Source organism: Erpetoichthys calabaricus, chromosome 2 (genome assembly GCF_900747795.2).
Source record: "Erpetoichthys calabaricus chromosome 2, fErpCal1.3, whole genome shotgun sequence".
NCBI lineage: Eukaryota > Metazoa > Chordata > Cladistia > Polypteriformes > Polypteridae > Erpetoichthys > Erpetoichthys calabaricus.
In genome coordinates, this window is record NC_041395.2 from 282,435,987 (window position 1) to 282,456,368 (window position 20,382).

General features: G+C 38.5%; 1 protein-coding gene across 1 annotated transcript; it reads left to right on the forward strand.

Annotated features, from left to right (window-relative positions):
* Positions 1-14,050: 14,050 nt before the first annotated feature.
* LOC127526658 (uncharacterized) lies at positions 14,051-17,772 on the forward strand. The gene is made up of 6 exons (XM_051922607.1): positions 14,051-14,169; positions 15,050-15,181; positions 15,735-16,006; positions 16,249-16,332; positions 16,556-16,639; positions 17,683-17,772. The coding sequence occupies exons 1-6, from the start codon at positions 14,052-14,054 to the stop codon at positions 17,770-17,772; spliced, it is 780 nt and encodes a 259-aa protein (XP_051778567.1). The 5' UTR covers position 14,051.
* The last annotated feature ends 2,610 nt before the right edge of the window (positions 17,773-20,382 follow it).

The window sequence follows — 20,382 nt, forward strand, 5'->3', positions numbered from 1 at the left end:
CGGCAGCTGATTAATCTGTGTTGTCCATCTGGGTGCCGTTTTGCTTTATTCTGAACAACCAGTCTCGTGTCTAATAGTTAAAAACTGCTGTTTTACAATTTATCATGTCTGGCTTAGTTTTGTCTTTTTAATTTTATTTATTCCCACATTTTATAATCATGCTTTGAACTTTTAAGTCCAACCCGCATAAAGTAAATAGCAGAAGCTACCACACAATTCACCGTCAGCTATCTGTTTTATTTTTTATTATTGCCCATGCACTGTAGCTCATGTTTCAAGACCGCTTCTTGCACATTCACAGGATTAAAATCCCATTTCAGTTAGGGCCAGGTATTTAAGGCAGTATAACTCGGTCACAGGAGTCTATGACAGTGCATGCAACCATGCCAATATACTCAGTATCTGACCGAGACCTTCCATGCCGTCATTATCAGAAGCGTATCTTTTATATATATGATATATTATAAATATGATACAGTTATTAATTTAGCCACAATCCTGCTTGCAGCGCCAATTATTTCCTCTAGGGGTCACTAGCTCCCTAGTTGGAAAAAGTTCTTTTTAATTGCAAGAGTTCACGCTACAGCCTTACGAACCATCCATCCATTGTCTCCCGCTTATCCGAGGTCGGGTCGCGGGGGCAGCAGCTTGAGCAGAGATGCCCAGACTTCCCTCTCCCCGGCCACTTCTTCTAGCTCTTCCGGGAGAATCCCAAGGCGTTCCCAGGCCAGTCGAGAGACATAGTCCCTCCAACGTGTCCTGGGTCTTCCCCGGGGACTCCTCCCGGTTAGACGTGCCCGGAACACCTCACCAGGGAGGCGTCCAGGAGGCATCCTGATCAGATGCCCGAGCCACCTCATCTGACTCCTCTCGATGCGGAGGAGCAGCGGCTCTACTCTGAGCCCCTCCCGGATGACTGAGCTTCTCACCCTATCTTTAAGGGAAAGCCCAGACACCCTGCGGAGGAAACTCATTTCAGCCGCTTGTATTCGCGGTCTCGTTCTTTCGGTCACTACCCATAGCTCATGACCATAGGTGAGGGTAGGAACATAGATCGACTGGTAAATTGAGGGCTTCGCCTTGCGGCTCAGCTCCTTTTTCACCACGACAGACCGATGCAGCGCCCGCGTTACTGCGGATGCCGCACCGATCCGCCTGTCGATCTCACTCTCCATTCTTCCCTCACTCGTGAACAAGACCCCGAGATACTTGAACTCCTCCACTTGGGGCAGGATCTCGCCACCAACCCTGAGAGGGCACTCCACCCTTTTCCGGCTGAGGACCATGGTCTCGGATTTGGAGGTGCTGATTCTCATCCCAGCCGCTTCACACTCAGCTGCGAACCGATCCAGAGAGAGCTGAAGATCACGGCCTGATGAAGCAAACAGGACAACATCATCTGCAAAAAGCAGTGACCCAATCCTGAGCCCACCAAACCGGACCCCCTCAACGCCCTGGCTGCGCCTAGAAATTCTGTCCATAAAAGTTATGAACAGAATCGGTGACAAAGGGCAGCCCTGGCGGAGTCCAACTCTCACTGGAAACGGGTTCAACTTACTGCCGGCAATGCGGACCAAGCTCTGGCACCGATCGTACAGGGACCGAACAGCCCTTATCAGGGGGGCCGGTACCCCATTCTCTCGGAGTACCCCCCCACAGGATTCCCCGAGGGACACGGTCGAATGCCTTTTTCAAGTCCACAAAACACATGTAGACTGGTTGGGCAAACTCCCATGCACCCTCCAGGACCCTGCTAAGGGTATAGAGCTGGTCCACTGTTCCGCGACCAGGACGAAAACCACACTGTTTCTCCTGAATCTGAGGCTCGACTATCCGACGGACCCTCCTCTCCAGGACCCCTGAATAGACTTTTCCAGGGAGGCTGAGGAGTGTGATCCCTCTGTAGTTGGAACACACCCTCCGATCCCCCTTCTTAAAGAGGGGGACTACCACCCCGGTCTGCCAATCCAGAGGCACTGTCCCTGATGTCCATGCGATGTTGCAGAGGCGTGTCAACCAAGACAGTCCTACAACATCCAGAGCCTTGAGGAACTCCGGGCGTATCTCATCCACCCCGGGGCCCTGCCACCAAGGAGTTTTTTGACCACCTCGGTGACCTCAGTCCCCAGAGATGGGGGAGCCCACCTCTGAGTCCCCAGGCTCTGCTTCCTCATTGGAAGGCATGTTAATGGGATTGAGGAGGTCTTCGAAGTACTCCCCCCACCGACCCACAACGTCCCGAGTCGAGGTCAGCAGCGCACCATCCCCACCATATACAGTGTTGACACTGCACTGCTTCCCCTTCCTGAGACGCCGGATGGTGGACCAGAATCTCCTCGAAGCCGTCCGAAAGTCATTCTCCATGGCCTCCCCAAACTCCTCACACGCCCGAGTTTTTTGCCTCAGCAACCACCAAAGCCGCATTCTGCTTGGCCTGCCGGTACCTATCAGCTGCCTCCAGGGTCCCACAGGACAAAAGGGTCCTGTAGGACTCCTTCTTCAGCTTGACGGCATCCTTCACCGCCGGTGTCCACCAACGGGTTCGGGGATTGCCGCCACGACAGGCACCGACCACCTTACGCCCACAGCTCCGGTCAGCTGCCTCAACAATAGAGGCACGGAACATGGCCCATTCGGACTCAATGTCCCCCCACCTCCCTCGGGATGTGGTCGAAGTTCTGCCGGAGGTGGGAGTTTGAAGCTACTTCTGACAGGGGGCTTCTGCCAGACGTTCCCAGCAGACCCTCACAACACGTTTGGCCTACCAGGCCTGACCGGCATCCTCCCCCACCATTGAAGCCAACTCACCACCAGGTGGTGATCAGTTGACAGCTCCGCCCCTCTCTTCACCCGAGTGTCCAAGACATGTGGCCGCAAGTCCGACGACAGACCACAAAGTCGATCATCGAACTGAGGCCTAGGGGTGTCCTGGTGCCAAGTGCACAAATGAACACCCCTATGCTTGAACATGGTGTTCGTTATGGACAATCCGTGACGAGCACAGAAGTCCAATAACAAAAACACCGCTCGGGTTCAGATCGGGGGGGCCATTCCTCCCAATCACGCCTTCCAGGTCTCACTGTCATTGCCCACGTGAGCATTGAAGTCTCCCAGCAGAACGAGGGAGTCCCCAGAAGGTATGCCCTCTAGCAACCCCCTCCAGGGACTCCAAAAAGGGTGGGTACTCTGAACTGCTGTTCGGTGCATACGCACAAACAACAGTTAGGACCCGTCCCCCCCCCACCCGAAGGCGAAGGGAGGCTACCCTCTCGTCCACCAGGGTAAACCCCAATGTACAGGCTCCAAGTCGGGGGGCAATAAGTATACCCACACCCGCCCGGCGCCTCTCACCGGGGACAACTCCAGAGTGGTACAGAGTCCAGCCCCTCTCAAAGAGATTGGTTCCAGAGTCCAAGCTGTGCGTCGAGGTGAGTCCGACTATATCTAGCCGGAACCTCTCAACTTCGCGCACTAGCTCAGGCTCCCTTCCCCTTCAGAGAGGTGACCATTCCACGTCCCAAGAGCCAGCTTCTGTAGCCGAGGATCGGACCGCCAATGTCCCCGCTTTCGGCCACCACCCAACTCACACTGCACCCCGACCTCCTTGGCCCCTCCCATAGGTGGTGAGCCCATGGGAAGGGGGACCCACGTTGCCTCTTCGGGCTGTGCCCGGCCGAGCCCCATGGGTTGCAGGCCCGGCCACCAGGCTCTCGCCATCGAGCCCCACCTCAGGCCTGGCTCCAGAGTGGGGCCCCGGTGACCCGCGTCCGGGCAAGGGAAAACGCCATCCAAAATTGTTTTTCATCATAGGAGGTTTTGTTTAACCGCTCTTTGTCCCATCCCTCACCTAGGACCAGTTTGCCTTGGGTGGCCCTACCAGGGGCATAAAATTCCGGACAACAGAGCTCCTAGGATCATTGGGACACGCAAACCCCTCCACCACGATAAGGTGGCGGTTAAAGGAGGGGAATAATAATTCATTACATTTATATAGCACTTTTCTCAGTACTCAAAGCGCTATCCACACAGGGAGGAACCGGGAAGCGAACCCACAATCTTCCAAAGTCTCCTTACTGCAAAGCCACTTACTACCACTACGCCACCTGTGAGGAACCACTCGCTGTAAACACTTTTTTTAATGAGTTTTAAGCACAGGGAAAACATGAACATTTGAAAAATCTGGTAATTTAATAAACAACCAAGAAAAGTAACATTGTAACAATGCACGCTATGAACCGATCGCTGTAAACACTTTTTTTAATGAGTTTTAAGCACAGGGAAAACATGAACATTTGAAAAATCTGTAATTTAATAAACAACCAAGAAAAGTAACATTGTAACAATGCACGCTACAAACCGATCGCTGTAAACAGAAGTGAAGTGGAGGTTAAAATCCAATAGAAAAAAGTCTTCATTAAATACAGCGAGGTTAAAACAATGCTCAAATCAGTCTCTTTAAAAACAAGCCCGGAGCATTCTTTAACTGCCTTCTCTGCCTTATGCGGCCAGCCCTCTCTCTCTCTCTCTCGCTCGCTGCTCAGGGAATGCACAGGAAGAGACTGAACATGCGCGGAAATCATCAGCACGTACGAACTGGAAGGGAAACTGGCTTGTTCGTCACCCGAGTGTGTGGTCATGAACAGATGCAAAAGTTTGGCAAACTTTTTGGTCGTAACCCGATTTGTATGTGGTTCGAGACGTTCGTGACCCGAGGTTCCACTGTAGATATAATGTAAAAAGGTGATATCCCTCCCATAGTGATACGGCAGTAAGAAATCACATAAGAGAAAATAACTTAGCTTTCTTTAATGACGATTTACGCAGCATTACAGACGAAGGAAGCCAAATGACAAGCCCATGTGCGAGTCTGCCATTTTCGTCGCTGCGCTGAATCTTCCATCTGTCCATCGGTTTCAAGGTGTTTGGCTGCTGTCCAAGTCTTTTATACTGTTTTCTCCACATGCAGGCACTTACTTAGGTTCCAAACAAGGTAAGGAGAGGATTCAATTTCATCTCTAACATACAGAAATAGTACAATGCCCATTTTCGTAGATGTTCCCTTCTCTCTTCAAATGCTTGCCTAGCAGTTCTAAATTATGAGAGCCCCTGGCCTGTATATGTGAGTGGATTTATAAAATAATTTTGTACAGAGCACAGTGACATTAAACTTTTATTCTGATTAAAACTGATAAATTGTATTGTATTACACTGACATGCTGTTATCATCCCCAGGGCTGCCTCAGGTGTGATTTCTTTCATCTCTACACTCAAGGTTGTTGCAGTAAAATTGACAACAGGTTCATCTCAAATTTTCTGGTGACTCAGTGATTGTAAGTCTACTGAATGAGAATTAAACCAATCATGGCCCAGTGGCAGATGATATTGATAACTGATGTGGAGTCTTTTCTACACCTAAACGTTACAATAATTAAAGAACTAATGATCAGTTTCAGAAGAAACACCATTTGCCTGCAAGAAACAATCATCCAAGTCCAGGCAGAGGACGTTGTTGACAGATATAAATATCTGAGGACAATCATAGATTCAAAAGTGACTTTCAATGAAAATATAGAAGTGATCTGCAAAAAGGGACAGAAGAACCCCTACTGTTAAAGGAAGTGTGAGTTCTGCCATTATGTCACTCTTGTATAAATCTTTGGTTCTTCTCATCTGGTTTGGAAATCTTAATGGCAGCCAAAAAAAAAAAAAAACAGAATAAATCATATTGTAAAATGGACCAAAAAAAAAACAAGATCTCAACAATCAAATCTCACACACCTGTTTAACAAGCAAACGTTATGGAAAACAGAGTGCAGTCTCTAATACAGGGCTAACCCACTAAATTCTCAATTTCAGTTGTTGCCATCAGGTCAAAGGTTCAAGAGCCCAAGGATTAACAGCAACAAATTCAAATACTCTTTCATTCTAACTACTATTATTATTACAAATAAGTTCAACTTTAAGAAACACCTTAAACAGGTTTAAATCATAGTAAGAACATTTGTATAAATCATTGGGCAAGTCTAAATTTTGTTCACTAGTATATTATATTTATTAATACCAAGTCTATGTTTGTTGGCTGTGTTCATTTTGGCAAGATACATTTCCCTCTTAGGACAATTAAATTTCAAATGAACTGAATTGCAGATATTATCACAATTTGGTTGAAGGTGAATTATTATCAAGAAAATATTTGGGAAACTTTAGAAATGCAAGAGCACGTATCATTTCATGGCCTCAAGGTTTTTCTGGGATGTCCTTGTTCTTTGTGTCTTTGGGCCATCTTCTGTAGCTTTCTTCTGTAGCTTTTCCCCATATTCCATAGGAGCCTCAACTGAAGAAACGGAATAAACCTTGACCATACCTTTTGTCTAAAAAAAATGAAATTATACAACAACAATAGGCAGTAAAATAACTGCAGAAAAGGTGTCCCATGTTGCATATGGAGCTGCTCCTTCATACATCTTGATCTCGATCCTGCTTGTGTGTAGCTCTCCTTTTGCACATGTTTGATTCACTGAATGCTCAGTTATCTTTGCACACCCTGATGTACAGATGTGTACTTTTGGCTTATTAGCAACTAAATTTCCCCAGAGCGTCTCCCATCAATGATTGTTTCCTGTTTTGCACTCAGTGCTGTTGTGGTAGACTCAAGTATCCTGCTAATCTTCATTTTCAAAGCATGATCAAAAATGGATAGCTGGATGGAGCATTTACAGGAGTCGCTTTCCAAAACTGAATGTTTCAAATGTGAAGTAATGTGGGGTTTTGTCCAGCTTCCAGTTGTCTTTTTCCCTGCCTCAATTGTAAAAATATTCTGTTTCATTAATCAGAGAAACTTAATTTCTGGTGGCTGTTGCATCAGTGCAGTATTTTTGCTGTTCTTATTATTTCTTAATTTTGCTCATAGTGAAATGTCACTATCATCATGGCTATGAATAAATATCCCAAGACCAGTAACCAACGTTGCTCAATCAATTGAATGGTGCATTTTTATGATATGACAAATTGACAAAGTAATATGTCATTCTACAGGTTTCTTCATCCACTGACCTTGCATTTAAATTACATGCCTAAAAAATCTGAAAATAAATCATTTCTAATAAAAACACTTAAATTAAGTAATAGCATTGTAGTGTCCATGGAAATAAAAAAATAGCCAGCAACCACATGACTAGAGAGCCTGAGTTTTTAAAACTTTTTATTATGTCCACCAAAATACATTTAATATAAAGCTCTACACAAAGAAAATGTGCCACCTATGTCATTTTGTAATAAAACACTCCAGTGCAGCCATAAAAAACATCATAGCTCTGATTCTAATGGGCTCTTTCAACACAGGCTGTAAACACAAAGACATCACGTGGCAGCCATAAAAATGAATGACATAGTGCCAGTTGACTCAATAAACAAGTTGTCAAAATATGCAACGAGAACACCACTTGCAAGTGTTTTTAGATACAGTAATGTCCTTGTTGAAAACAGTTCCTTTTTTTTTTTTTTTTTTTTTACAATTTTCAGATCCATTTATGGGAGTGACATTAGAAAAGCAATTGGCAATTCACAGTGGCATTAAACAGCTTCTCTTTTAAAATTTTAACAGATAGTCAATAGTATTGCCATAAAACATAATAATCCTGTACCCCACACGCCCCAGTTAATTTCATACTTTTCTCATCATTTGGTAAACATAGTATAAAAAGTTCAAATGGCAATATTTGTCATATTATAAAGTAAGTGTCTGCTAAGGGGCAGAGAATTTGAAAATTGATTCTATTTAAATTCCTGAAAAGGTGCAATATAAAGCAACCATGTTGATGAAAATGGCTGTTTAAGAAAATTTCCGTGCCAGCAGAATCTCTCAATTCTCATTTCCAAAAATATTGCTTTAGCATTTTAATGGGGCTTTCATAAACTTGGAATTGTAATGCAGATGGTTTGCTACTTTGCCTTGGCACATTTTGAGATTTCTGCATTATACTGTGTTACACGTGTGTGCTTGGGGAGCAACCTAAGGGCTTAGGTAAGTGTGATTTACCACTGAGACATGAGGGGGCACTGTCTAATAACAGTCCTTCTTCTCCCTGTCCCTCTGCAGAAAGGAAGATTGACACCTCTCCCACTCTCACCTCACTTCTTCTTCTTCTTTTTTTTTTACATTTTATTGATTTTATTAAAATCAAATAAAATTCCATACAAGCAAGTCAAGTTTAACAATAACAAATCCACCCAACCTAGGAGAAAGAGAGCAAGGCCAGCAAAAGTAAAACTTTAAACTAGTAAAAATAAGTAAATAGATAAATTAATAAATGAATAAAAATAAATAGAAAAAGAAAGAGGGGAGAGAATCTGCTTCCTCAATTTAAATGCTTATTCAAAAATGTTATTGATTAGATCCTGTCAGGTTTTTAAAAAGTTTTGTACAGATCCTCTAAGTGAGAATTTGATTTTTTCCAATTTCAAATAGTATATAACATCATTTACCCACTAACAGGTCACTAATGGGGTCATAAAGGGGACCAACAACATCTTGCCAGCAGAACGTCTTGAGAAACTACATCTCAGCATTTGCATAGTACCATGCATTTTCTTTTAACGCCTTTTACATACTTTAATATACAGGGTTTGCCTTTGGGTGCCCCAGACCCTTTATCTTGTGTCTTGTGTCTCCTTACAACTGTCATCCATGTGAGCCTCCAAAGCTTCTCATGGTTGGGAGAGTGAGGGTGTAACACAGCCGCTAATCAAATATCAGTTCCCTTCTTTACAAAGGAAGAGAAGCCACAGGAAGACACAACTGATGTCACTTTCATACACATACAGTCCAAAATTTAAATGGACGACTCACCAGAATTCACAGTTCATTTGTGAGGCTTCTTTCAGGAAGGATGGAATTCATGACCCACAGAATCCGCAAGAATGTCAAGATTGGTTCACTGCGTAGATTTCATCAGTTTTTTCTATATTTAAGTCTTTACTACAATTGGAATATTACATGGGATTCCCTTGAGACCCCAATTCTTTATCCATCTGTTTTATTTTATTCTGCAATTTATATATTGTAATTCTGTTGAAATGTGGGAACAGAATATCATATCAGAGTTAATGAAGGAAATCAAAAAAGTGTAATAAAAGAAAACAACAATAAGAACATCTCAGGTCCTAGCAAGTCATTGAGTCACAGACAGACTTTTCTATCACAGAGTTGTTTATGCTAAAGTAGTGAGGTCCCAATGGAAGGTGCCTTCTAGTGCTTTCACAGTTTAAGTGGCTCCCAGGGCAGGACCTCCGAGATCGTACCAGAAGTGACACAACGGTCCATCCCGGGACTTGTTCTGTAGTCTGTAGGGAGGAGAGAAGAGGTAGTTAGTGATCGCTTTTGTCTCTGCCCTGTAGTTGACTGTCTTACCTTGATAGAGTTACTAATATGCTTGTGTATGACTATATATACAGTGGAACCTCGGTTCACGACCATAATTCGTTCCAAACCTCTGGTCGTAAACCGATTTGGTCGTGAACTGAAGAAATTTCCCCCATAGGATTGTATGTAAATACAATTAATCCGTTCAAGACCGTACGAACTGTATGTAAATATATTTTTTTAAAGATTTTTAAGCACAAATATAGTTAATTACACCACAGAATGCACAGTGTAATAGTAAACTAATGTAAAAACATTGAATAACACTGACACAAACACCCAGGCTCCCTGCTCAGCTGCACGTGTAGGCTCTCTCTCTCTCTTAGCATGCGAGCCTCCCCAGCCCCCCTCTCTCTCTCTCAGCAGTACGCGAGCCCCCTCCCCCACTGTCTCTCAGAAGCACGCGAGCCCTCTCTCTCTCTGTAACATTGCAGCAGTTCACGCTATAGCCTTACAATCCGATCGTTGTATAAACACTTTTTTTTAAATGAGTTTTAAGCACAGGGGGGAAAAAAGGAACATTTGAACAAATCGAAACTTTATTTAAAAGCCAACCAAGACAGTAACATTGCAGGAGTTCACGCTAATAGCATTACAGCCCGATCTCTGTAAACACTCTTTTTAAATGAGTTTTAAGCACATGGAAAAAAATAAACATTTGAAAAAAATAGAAAAGTAACATTGCAACACTTTCTTCTCACCACTCTTCACTTGCTTAGAAGCCATGGTTAACTGCAAAAGCACACGAAATACTGTAGAGCACAAAGAGTTCACAGGTAAGCACGCACGTCTGACTGAGAACAATGAACAGGGAGAGGCTGAACACGTGCTTAAATACAGTAATCGGCGCGCACGAACCGGAAGGGAAATGAAACAGAGCACAAAGAGTTCACAGCGAAAGCACGCACACATGTGCAAGCACGCACATCTGACCGAGAACAATTCAACAGGTGTGGAAATCATCAGCGCGCACAAACCGAAAGGGAAACTGGCTTGTTCGTATACCGAGTGTGTGGTTGTGAACCGAGGCAAAAGTTTGGCGAATACCGAGTTGTACGTGTACCGAGACGTTTGTGAACCGAGGTTCCACTGTATATATATATATATATATATATACTAGCAAAATACCCGCGCTTCGCAGCGGAGAAGTAGTGTGTTAAAGAGGTTATGAAAAAAAAGGAAACATTTTAAAATAACGTAACATGATTGTCAATGTAATTGTGTTGTCATTGTTATAACTGTTGCTGTCTTATATATATATATATATATATATATATATATATATATATATATATATATATATATTATATATATAATATACACACACACATAAACATTTATATACATATACATATATATACATATCTACATATACACATCTACATATATATACACACATACATAAAGACACACATAAGACTTACTGAGTGAAACGGGCTTTCATTGACAATCATGTAACGTTATTTTTAAAATGTTTCCTTTTTTTTTCATAACCTCTTTAACACACTACTTCTCCGCTACGAAGCGCGGGTATTTTGCTAGTATATATATATATATATATATATATACATATACACACATACATGCAGTTTTTAATAACACAGAAATCAATATAAACATTAACATCATTATCATATGAGAATATGAAGTAATATATAAGAAGCACATTTCATATAAATATAAATTATTAAACAGTAAAATCTTCTTCTGTAATTTGCTACCGTGGCAATTTGTGTGTCTGTCCAGGATTTTAAATGACCTGTAGCTCGCAAACCGTTTCACCTATACACTTGAAATGTGGTACACATATAGTACGTCACGTCTACTATCCGCTTTATGGGTGATGATTGTTTTAGTCTTTTTATCTTTATTTTATTTTATTGTAGAATCAACTCCTATCTGCGCACAGCAGGGCAGCTGTGGGCGGATGCGTATGGTGTATTCACTCCATGTTATCGTGCATTGCGCTGTCAGTGGTATTTTGATAAAAGAATTTGAACAACATATAAGAAGCGTATAAATTATTAAACAGTAAAACATTAACATTTAAGAAGTAAAGTTACATAAAGTACTACTGCAGTGCCTTCGGGTATACCTCATTTTTTGTTTGCCCATTACATGCTTAAATGTATACATTTTTTGGTGCACCTACCCGAGAACACGCGACATATAACCGAGCGTGGGAGAAGCATGGATTTTAAACACGCGTTGAGTTGATCTGCTGGTCTCCCTCGTGGAATAACTGGTAATGTTTGACTAAAATCTACAGCGAGTAAAACGACATTACTTGCGCGTCCCGTTTTGAATCAATACTGGACGGGATTTATCCCGTATTTTTTTTATCATTTTTTTTTTAAAGCAGCGTCTCATGCAAATCATCCCACACGCATTTTATGAAGATGCCTCCTTTCCTACTTTTGATTGGGTAATACTTGATGTCATCGTTAGTTTGATTGGTGTTTTTAACTGTCCAGTGAGGAGGGCGTGTCTTTTAAGTACAGTCTGCAAAGTGTTGGCACTGAGATGTGGCGTCAGCGCCATACTTGAAGCCCCTAACGTTGCGGTCAGCAAGTCGGCTAACATCCGCCATGTGCCGTCTTTCAGTTGCGAGAAGCAGATCATAGAATGGTTGAAACTGTTGCCCCTAACGTTGCGCCACGGCGTGTGGTTCGTTTATACCTCGTGTGTTCTCATTAAACTTTTATCTCGCGAATATGTTATTGCAATCCGCAGCGGGAGCGTTTCTATAAACTTAATTTAAACTTACGTTTTACACCATGCTTTCTTTCCCTTATGAACATGCTTGTATGCTTAACTCGCTCCGTTCTCAATTGTTTAATTAATTTTTTGCTCTTAGCTGTTCGCGGCTCTTCCTCCATTTCCCCCTACTTCGTTCTTTTATCTCGCGAATATGTTATTGCAATCCTTAACGGGAGCGTTTCAATAAACTGATTGAAAATAGTTTTGCATTTTATGGCAAGCCAAATTAACATTTAGAGATATCTCAAAATGAATTTTATGATATCTGGAAATGCATTTTAGATATCTCAAATTGAATTATAGATATCTAAAAATACATCTATTTTAAGATATCTAAAAAGAATTGTATGATATCTCAAACAGATTTCAAGATATCTTGAAGTGATATGCTGTACATTTTCAGATATCTGAAATGCATTTCAAGATATCTTAAATGCAATTTGAGATATCTTGAAATATGTTCATGTGCATTTTGAGATATCTCAAATACATTTCAAGATATCTTAAAATACATCTGCAAGCATTTTGAGATATCTCAAATACATTTTCAGATATCTTAAAATAACTTCCTGCGTATTTCAAGATATCTCAAATGCATTTTCAGATATCTTAAAATAACTTCCTGCGTATTTCAAGATATCTCAAATACATTTTCAGATATCTTAAAATAACTTCCTGCGTATTTCAAGATATCTGAAAATGTATTTGAGATATCTTAAAATAACTTCCTGCGTATTTCAAGATATCTCAAATGCATTTTCAGATATCTTAAAATAACTTCCTGCGTATTTCAAGATATCTCAAATGCATTTTCAGATATCTTAAAATAACTTCCTGCGTATTTCAAGATATCTCAAATGCATTTTCAGATATCTTAAAATAACTTCCTGCGTATTTCAAGATATCTCAAATACATTTTCAGATATCTTAAAATCACTTCCTGTAAAATTTCTTATACTTTCAATGGAACTTCCTGCCCATTTTAAGATATCTCGAAATGCATTTAAGATATCTCGAAATGCACAGGAAGTGATTTTGAGATATCATGAAATGTATTTCAGATATCTGCGAACAGACAGGAAGATATTTCGAGATATCTTAAAAAGTAATAAAATGACTTTCTTTTTTTAGTAATACTTCCGCCCATTAAAGTTAACAGAGGGTGCTGTACGGTGCATGTTTTATATAGGTAGCATTCTGTGTTTGAATATTCGTAATAAAGCTTACAATATCTAGGCCTCAGTTTGTATCGTCATATTCAGAGTTTATGTAAAGTATTGGCATTACAAAATGTAAAAAGAAAATTTACACAAGTTGTCGTTGATCGTGATTGCTGCAGTATTCTGTTCAGAAAAGGAAACCCACGTTTATATTATTGATCGTACAAAGCCATAAGTTTGTAATTACGGGATCATCATAAAGTACAAGGTAATCTTTTACAATTGGGTGCGCGTCTAATACCAAAAAATTTGTTACGTTTTAACCGAAACATAAATGTACATATGAAGCAGCTTGAAACATTGCTTCATAAGGCCGCAACTCGAACGGTAAGACATATTTTTGAAGGTTACACTATTAATCAATAGCAACAAAAAGTACCATTAAATCTCCTTTCTTGTGATAGTTTTTCTGTAATTTACTCGTGCAATGCGCTGATTTCTTCCATTGCTTATTTGACATATGAAGCATATGCCCAGTTAAGACAAATATTAACTGTTTTAAATCTTTTACCTTGTTTATGTTATGAAGTGAAGCCAGTTATTATGTATTATGTGTTTTATGTTCTGCTTTCAAAAGAAAATTGTACCAGTGATTATTTAACCTGATGTCAGCGGAAAGAGAACAGTTGCAGGGTGTTTTAACCCGGGCCATGTCGTGTGTTCGAGAAGCTGAAGAAGCAGCAGAAGCAGATGACTTTGCAGCTTCTTGTGTGAGACAAACTAGAGCTTTATTTAGAAGAAGTGCACGGAGACCACCTTTATCAGGGGGTTTGTATTATTTTAGTATTTTTAAATACATGCAGTTTACTCCCACCTATACAGCGCTGGTCGTATACCTTGATAAAATGTTTTCACTAGTTTTGATTAATAAACCTAACGAACATTCATCCACTGTTAGGAGAATATTCGGAGAGAGAAAAGAAAACGTGTTCAACTGGCAAAGTTCCTTACTTGCGCTTAAATGGACACCTATGGCGAAGGTCATTAAAAAGTTCACCCGTTTACTTTTCCTTGACAAAGCTCACTGTTTTATTGATTTGTAACCCATGATAACTTCTAACAAAAGTTAGTCAACAACATTATAAGTCATGTATTTTTTACATTTAAAGAAACGTTTATGAGTGAAGGCTGTAAAACCAGAAGTAACATATATATATATTTTTTTCCTTCTTTCCGTTTTTTCATTATGTTTTTTTCTTTTACCTAGTTTAAACTAAATATTTTTTTCTAATGACACATGCTAATACTTCATAAATTAGAAGCAATAATACATTTCCTGTATATTCAGTAATATCTTGAGATAATGCTTGTTGTAGAATATAATCACTCTGAAGTAAAGTCTGACTTTCTTTTTTCTTTCACATATCACTGCAGCAACTATCAAAAGACTTCAGAAATCATATACTGTACATCATTATTGTTATTGCAATGCTACAGGACTTGTGTTGAAGCATAATCTTGAACACATATGCACAAAAAACTCTAAATTAAACTATAAATCGTGTACAACGTGTGGATGCCAGTCCTATTTAAATAGTAATAATTGCAGTTAGAGAATATATATTTCCAGATAGGTACGAGAGTATTACTTATTTTCCTAGAAAGATACTTCACAGATTACATTTATTTCAATTTTTGTTTTCCCCAGATACTACAACAAGAAAAAAAGGAAGATCAAAATGCGATATATGGAAACTTAATTTTTTCCTTCTCCAGAAACACAATGAAGAGTATGTTCCACCTCCCTCAGAACTTTCACGTCTTACAAGAAATGGCTTAGGTTTGTACTCGTCATTTAAGTAATTTCTTTAGACAACCTAGTTGCTTTCAAATGCGGATTTGTTCCTACCCCCTCCCATAAACTCTTACTTTTAACTTCTTACATATTTGCATATCTCTGTAAAGCTAATGTTGAGCAAATATATCTTGTATATACAAGTATATATATATGTATGTATGTATGTATGTTTGTATGTGTGTCAGTGTATGTGTGTATAGATCTGGCCATGCAGAAAATGTCTGATGTGTGTTAATTGAATATGGAGGCACACTGAAAAAACACTGAAAGGAAAGGAAATTCTTGTTATCAAACTAAGATTTTCCAATTTTAGGTAATATAGAGCATCATCTTCCTAATGAGATGTAAAAGTTTGATTAGGATTTTTCCAGTTGAGTAAAATTAGTTGTTTTGTAAGCAGTGCATAATAGGACATCACAATGCAGTTTTCATAGCAGTTTTAAATTATTGCACTAAATTATGTATTCATCCAGTATGCAGATCATTTATGGAATTTCATTACATACTTGTACAATAATTATTTCTCTGATTTCAGGTCCTCCAAAACATGAGCAGCCTGGGACTCAAGACAGATATGGAAGCAAATCATCCATTAATAGGAACTGGACAATTCCCCAGTTAGAGAAGTTTATTATTGAAAGCTACCCAAATGTTCCTTTACACTTAACAGGATTTAGTTTTGCCAAAGCCGAGAAAGGGAGACGTTTGCATAGCTTGCAAACTGAAACTGCTGCTCAATTACAGAAAAAAATTGGGAAAGGCAAAATATTCATAATTCCTCACCGTGACATACCACTACCGATTCAGGTAGAAATCTCACTAATTTTTATAATATGTTAAATTGTGCATTGATTAATATGATACTCTCTCTGAAGAAAGAAGAACCTGTCATTCTGCAAAATCTTAAGTGAGCATTTATAAAGTATATTGTGCAGTTGTGCTTCATTGCATGTTAATTACACTTTGTCACTCAACTGAATCCACACATTTGTTTTTATGTATTACTGTATATTTAAACACCACATTCCTTTCTACATTTCCTTTTCAAGATGGAGCAGATACACACGGCACAAGAAGAATCAGAATTTAGACCAGAAATTCCAGGTCAAGTGCATGCAGAAACAAGTTATCAGGTATTTATTTCGTATTGTTTGTTATTTTAAAACCATTATATTAAATGTTAGTAAATAAGGTTCATTACTTATTAAGGACACCACTATTGATTATATTCAGTATAAAGATAAATCCTTTATAAAAGAAATAACATTGATATTTTAGTGTTAAAAATTACTATTTTTTTTTTGTAATTATTTATTCAGTTTTATAGATTATTGCTTTACCTGATTTATTTAATAGGGAGCGCAGGCAACATTGTCACAGGAGCCACATGTAGATAGGCTGGAAAACACAAGAGAACCTCAAGCAGAAGTAGATAGCCAGGTATGTAATTTGGTAAAATTCTTTACTACATTAATCTATCCATTTTTTGAAACTGCTGATGGCAGCATGAGGTAAAAGAAGAGAGCAAACCCTAATCAGTATGCCAATCAGACACTCCCATAGTCACCAATACTAATCCAATTTAGAGTTTCTGATAAAACTAAAAATGAGGCACTTGAGATGTCAAAGGAAACAGGAGCTTATTGAAAAAATGTAAATATAAACAATATGGGCAGGTCCCATAATGGGCTTTTGAGCCAGGTGTTGAGGAAGCACACAAACCTCTGCACCACACTGTTCTTCAGTCTTTAAAGAGATCTGTTACATTAATTTAAATTATTTAGTCATGGCAAGTTGCATTGCCTACATACATTGTTAGTTCCCTGTGTGGATGCATGGTTCCTCTCACAGTCTATAGACAGTCTGTTAAATCAATCAGTCAAACTGGTTTTGTATTAGAATGCCTGAGTAAGTGTTTCTGTAATGGACTGGCATCTCATCTAGGTCTATTTTCTGCATTGTTTTCATTACTGCTGGGATAGGCTCTGGCTATGTGACATGATAAATAATGCTTTAACTTCGTTCTGAAGCATAAAATACAGTAATAGTGTTAATATACATGCATTATATACTGTTCATAGCTGTACACAGTGTGTGTATATATATATATATATATATATATATATATATATGTACACACTTTGGCCAAAAGTTTTAGAACACCTACGTTTTTTCAAGTTTTTCTTAAAACTTAATCAGTTGAAATGCAGACACACCTGCTTAATACTTATTGTAGTGGTGGAGCCATACAGCCTATCCGAGAAGCAGTGGATCAAGATAGAAAACTCTGAATAGGGCACTAGTTTATTTCAGTGTTTTTATTTGATATTTTACCTATAATTAACCAAATTGCTGTAAATATATTTTGTCAATTTTGCTTAGGCCAGATTTATCTGGTCACTTATGTGTTCTGTACATCACTTAAACTTAGCTCAATAGTGTTTTTATGCTCATCATATGCTCTTCTGTCGTTCATTTTATAGATTTTGATTGGTGATATTGAGAACTTTCTTGGAAGTGCAGAATATGAAAACAGCACATCAGAGGTAAATTTCATTTTAAACATATATTAAGTGTATAATTTTTATGGACTCTTACTGATGCATGTATTTTATCTTCAATGAGTTTTATTTAAACTTAAAATGAAACATTATTGATTTTCTAAAGTAAAGTTAATTAATCAATAAATAAATTAACATTTTCCAATCACTTGCTTTTGCAGTTGCGATTATCCAGACTGCATGAAGAGGCAAATGTACCAAGTCCTCCAGAATCTCCTTTTGCTTATATAAATGCTGATACTCCCACGGTAAATATTTAATGTTTTAAACATTCAGAATTAAGGGCAAATTACGTGATAGGAGGAAAGGAGAAATATGTGTAAATGTATTGAGAAACAGGAAGGACTCTGGAAAATGAGGTGTGTGCTTGTGAACTTGTTTTGTTATCCTTACATATTTTATCATTAATATTTTTATTTTGTTTCTGTTAGGTTCAGATTAAAGTATCTCAACTGGAAGAAAAACGATTCCATCTTGACAGAAGTAAGTTTTACTCAGGGTAATTCAGTCACTTTCATGCATAAATCTAACCAAAACCATTATAATTTACAAATTGAGTACTGTACATTGGATTACATTTTTAGAAAAGGAAATGCATCTCTTTGATTTCAAGAAATTACAGTCAACAATCAATTAAGCCTCAAATTTGGTAAAAACAACCCTTCACGAAATTGTGATGTTTAATGGTCCTTACTCATGCTCCAACACTTTCTCTTAAGACTCACGTTTGTATTTTCCATCCAGACATTCCTCCTTTTATGTCCCTCTTATAGACTCAGAAATTTCTGTTGCTCTCACGTTTTGATTAGCCCCTTACATTTCATACTACTGTATATATTCCACAGTTTATTTTTTTCACTTTCTTGATAAAAACATGTTGTATTTTATGAGGTTTTTCGGAGCTTGAAGGATTAATAGAGGAAGAAATCATTATCAAAATAAACAGGGAAATAATATTGAATGACATGCAGCGAATTTATGGAACAACAGAACTCCTCAACAAAAAGCTTCAAGTACATTTTATTGGAGAAGAAGGGCATGATTTTGGCGGATTAACCAAAGATCTTTTTTCTTGCTTTTGGAACTGTGCCTTCACTGAGTGGTTTAAAGGTGAGGATGCTCTTGTACCTTGTATACCTCTCTATCATTATCATAAAGCACAAGAAATCTTTACAGTTGTGGGAAGAGTATTGTCTCATATGTGTCAGCTGAACAGATGTATACCTCCAAGATTCTGTAGGTCAACATTGCTTTCTATTGTATTTAATACCTCCACCATTCACAATAACATTCTTATAGATGACTTTCTGCTTCATGTAACTGCTTCAGAAAGGATCCTCCTAAAAAAAGCAATTAACCACTTTGAAACATTAAGAGACTTTGAAAAACAAGAGCTCTTAACATTTTTTTCTGTAAATGGTATGCATAGTATCCCAACACCTATAAATCTTAAGGATCAGATCATTCTTATTGCACAGAATGAACTAATAATTAAACCAGGGTTCCTCAATAATTTTATAAGACAGTCAATTCCAGATTCCCATTTCACAGTTTTTTGGTCACAGTTAGATATTGACTCAATTTCCTACCTATATTGGCAAGAAATGCCAACTACAGAACGTGTTTTGACATGCTTTAAAACAGAAACAGATCTCAGGCCAGAGGAAGAAGTTGCATATTATTATTTGTGTGATTTCATTAAGTCAATAGATCCTGATGAACTGTCCAAATTTTTGCATTTTGTCACAGGTTCACCTTTACAGCCTACTGAAATCAATATTACGTTCAACCGGTTATGCGGTAGCTTGCGACGACCCATTGCACATACTTGCAGCAACACTTTGGAAATTCCAGTTGGCTATACATCAGTTCAAGAATTTAAAAGAGAATTTAAAACTATACTTAATTCTGAGTATGCATTTGGAATGACCATATTATGAAATTGCAAAACAAAAATAACACTTGAAATGTCTTTGAATGAAACTTTTAGATATCTTTTTTACTGAGTAACTGAAGTTCAGGTTGACACAACAGATAATATGTATTTTTGAATGAGAGCTAATTCATTTGGGTATAGTTGATATTTTCATGCATATTTCATATATTCAGTAACATTTTCTCAGTTAATATTTGTAATCCTGTTTACTTTCACCATTTAAATGTTTCTGATATTGTCATTTAAAATACTGGCTGTTAATGATAATATGTGAATATATATTGTTTTCAGTACAAGTTGTTGATTTAAAATAAGTTGTTTAATTAATTCAAATAAGGTGTAGTTTATGTACAAATTGTACATCTATGTTTATTCAACTTCATTAAAAAATGTATAATTTTCTTCAAATGTTTTGAGTTGGTGAATTATGTGTCACATGTCAAGGCATGTAATACTCAGTAATTTGTTTTAATCGTGAATGAAACAGTAAAAAGAGAGAGAGTTTATTTTTCTTTTTAAAAATTATTAAAACAAAAATGTATGGCATTTGTTAAATGAATAATACTGTAAAATAAATGTACAACTTAATGCTTAATCATGTCTTTTTTATTGTCAAAGTTTACAGAATTCAGTTCTGCACACAACAATCATTACCATAAATAACTGTAAGACCATTTTACAATAAA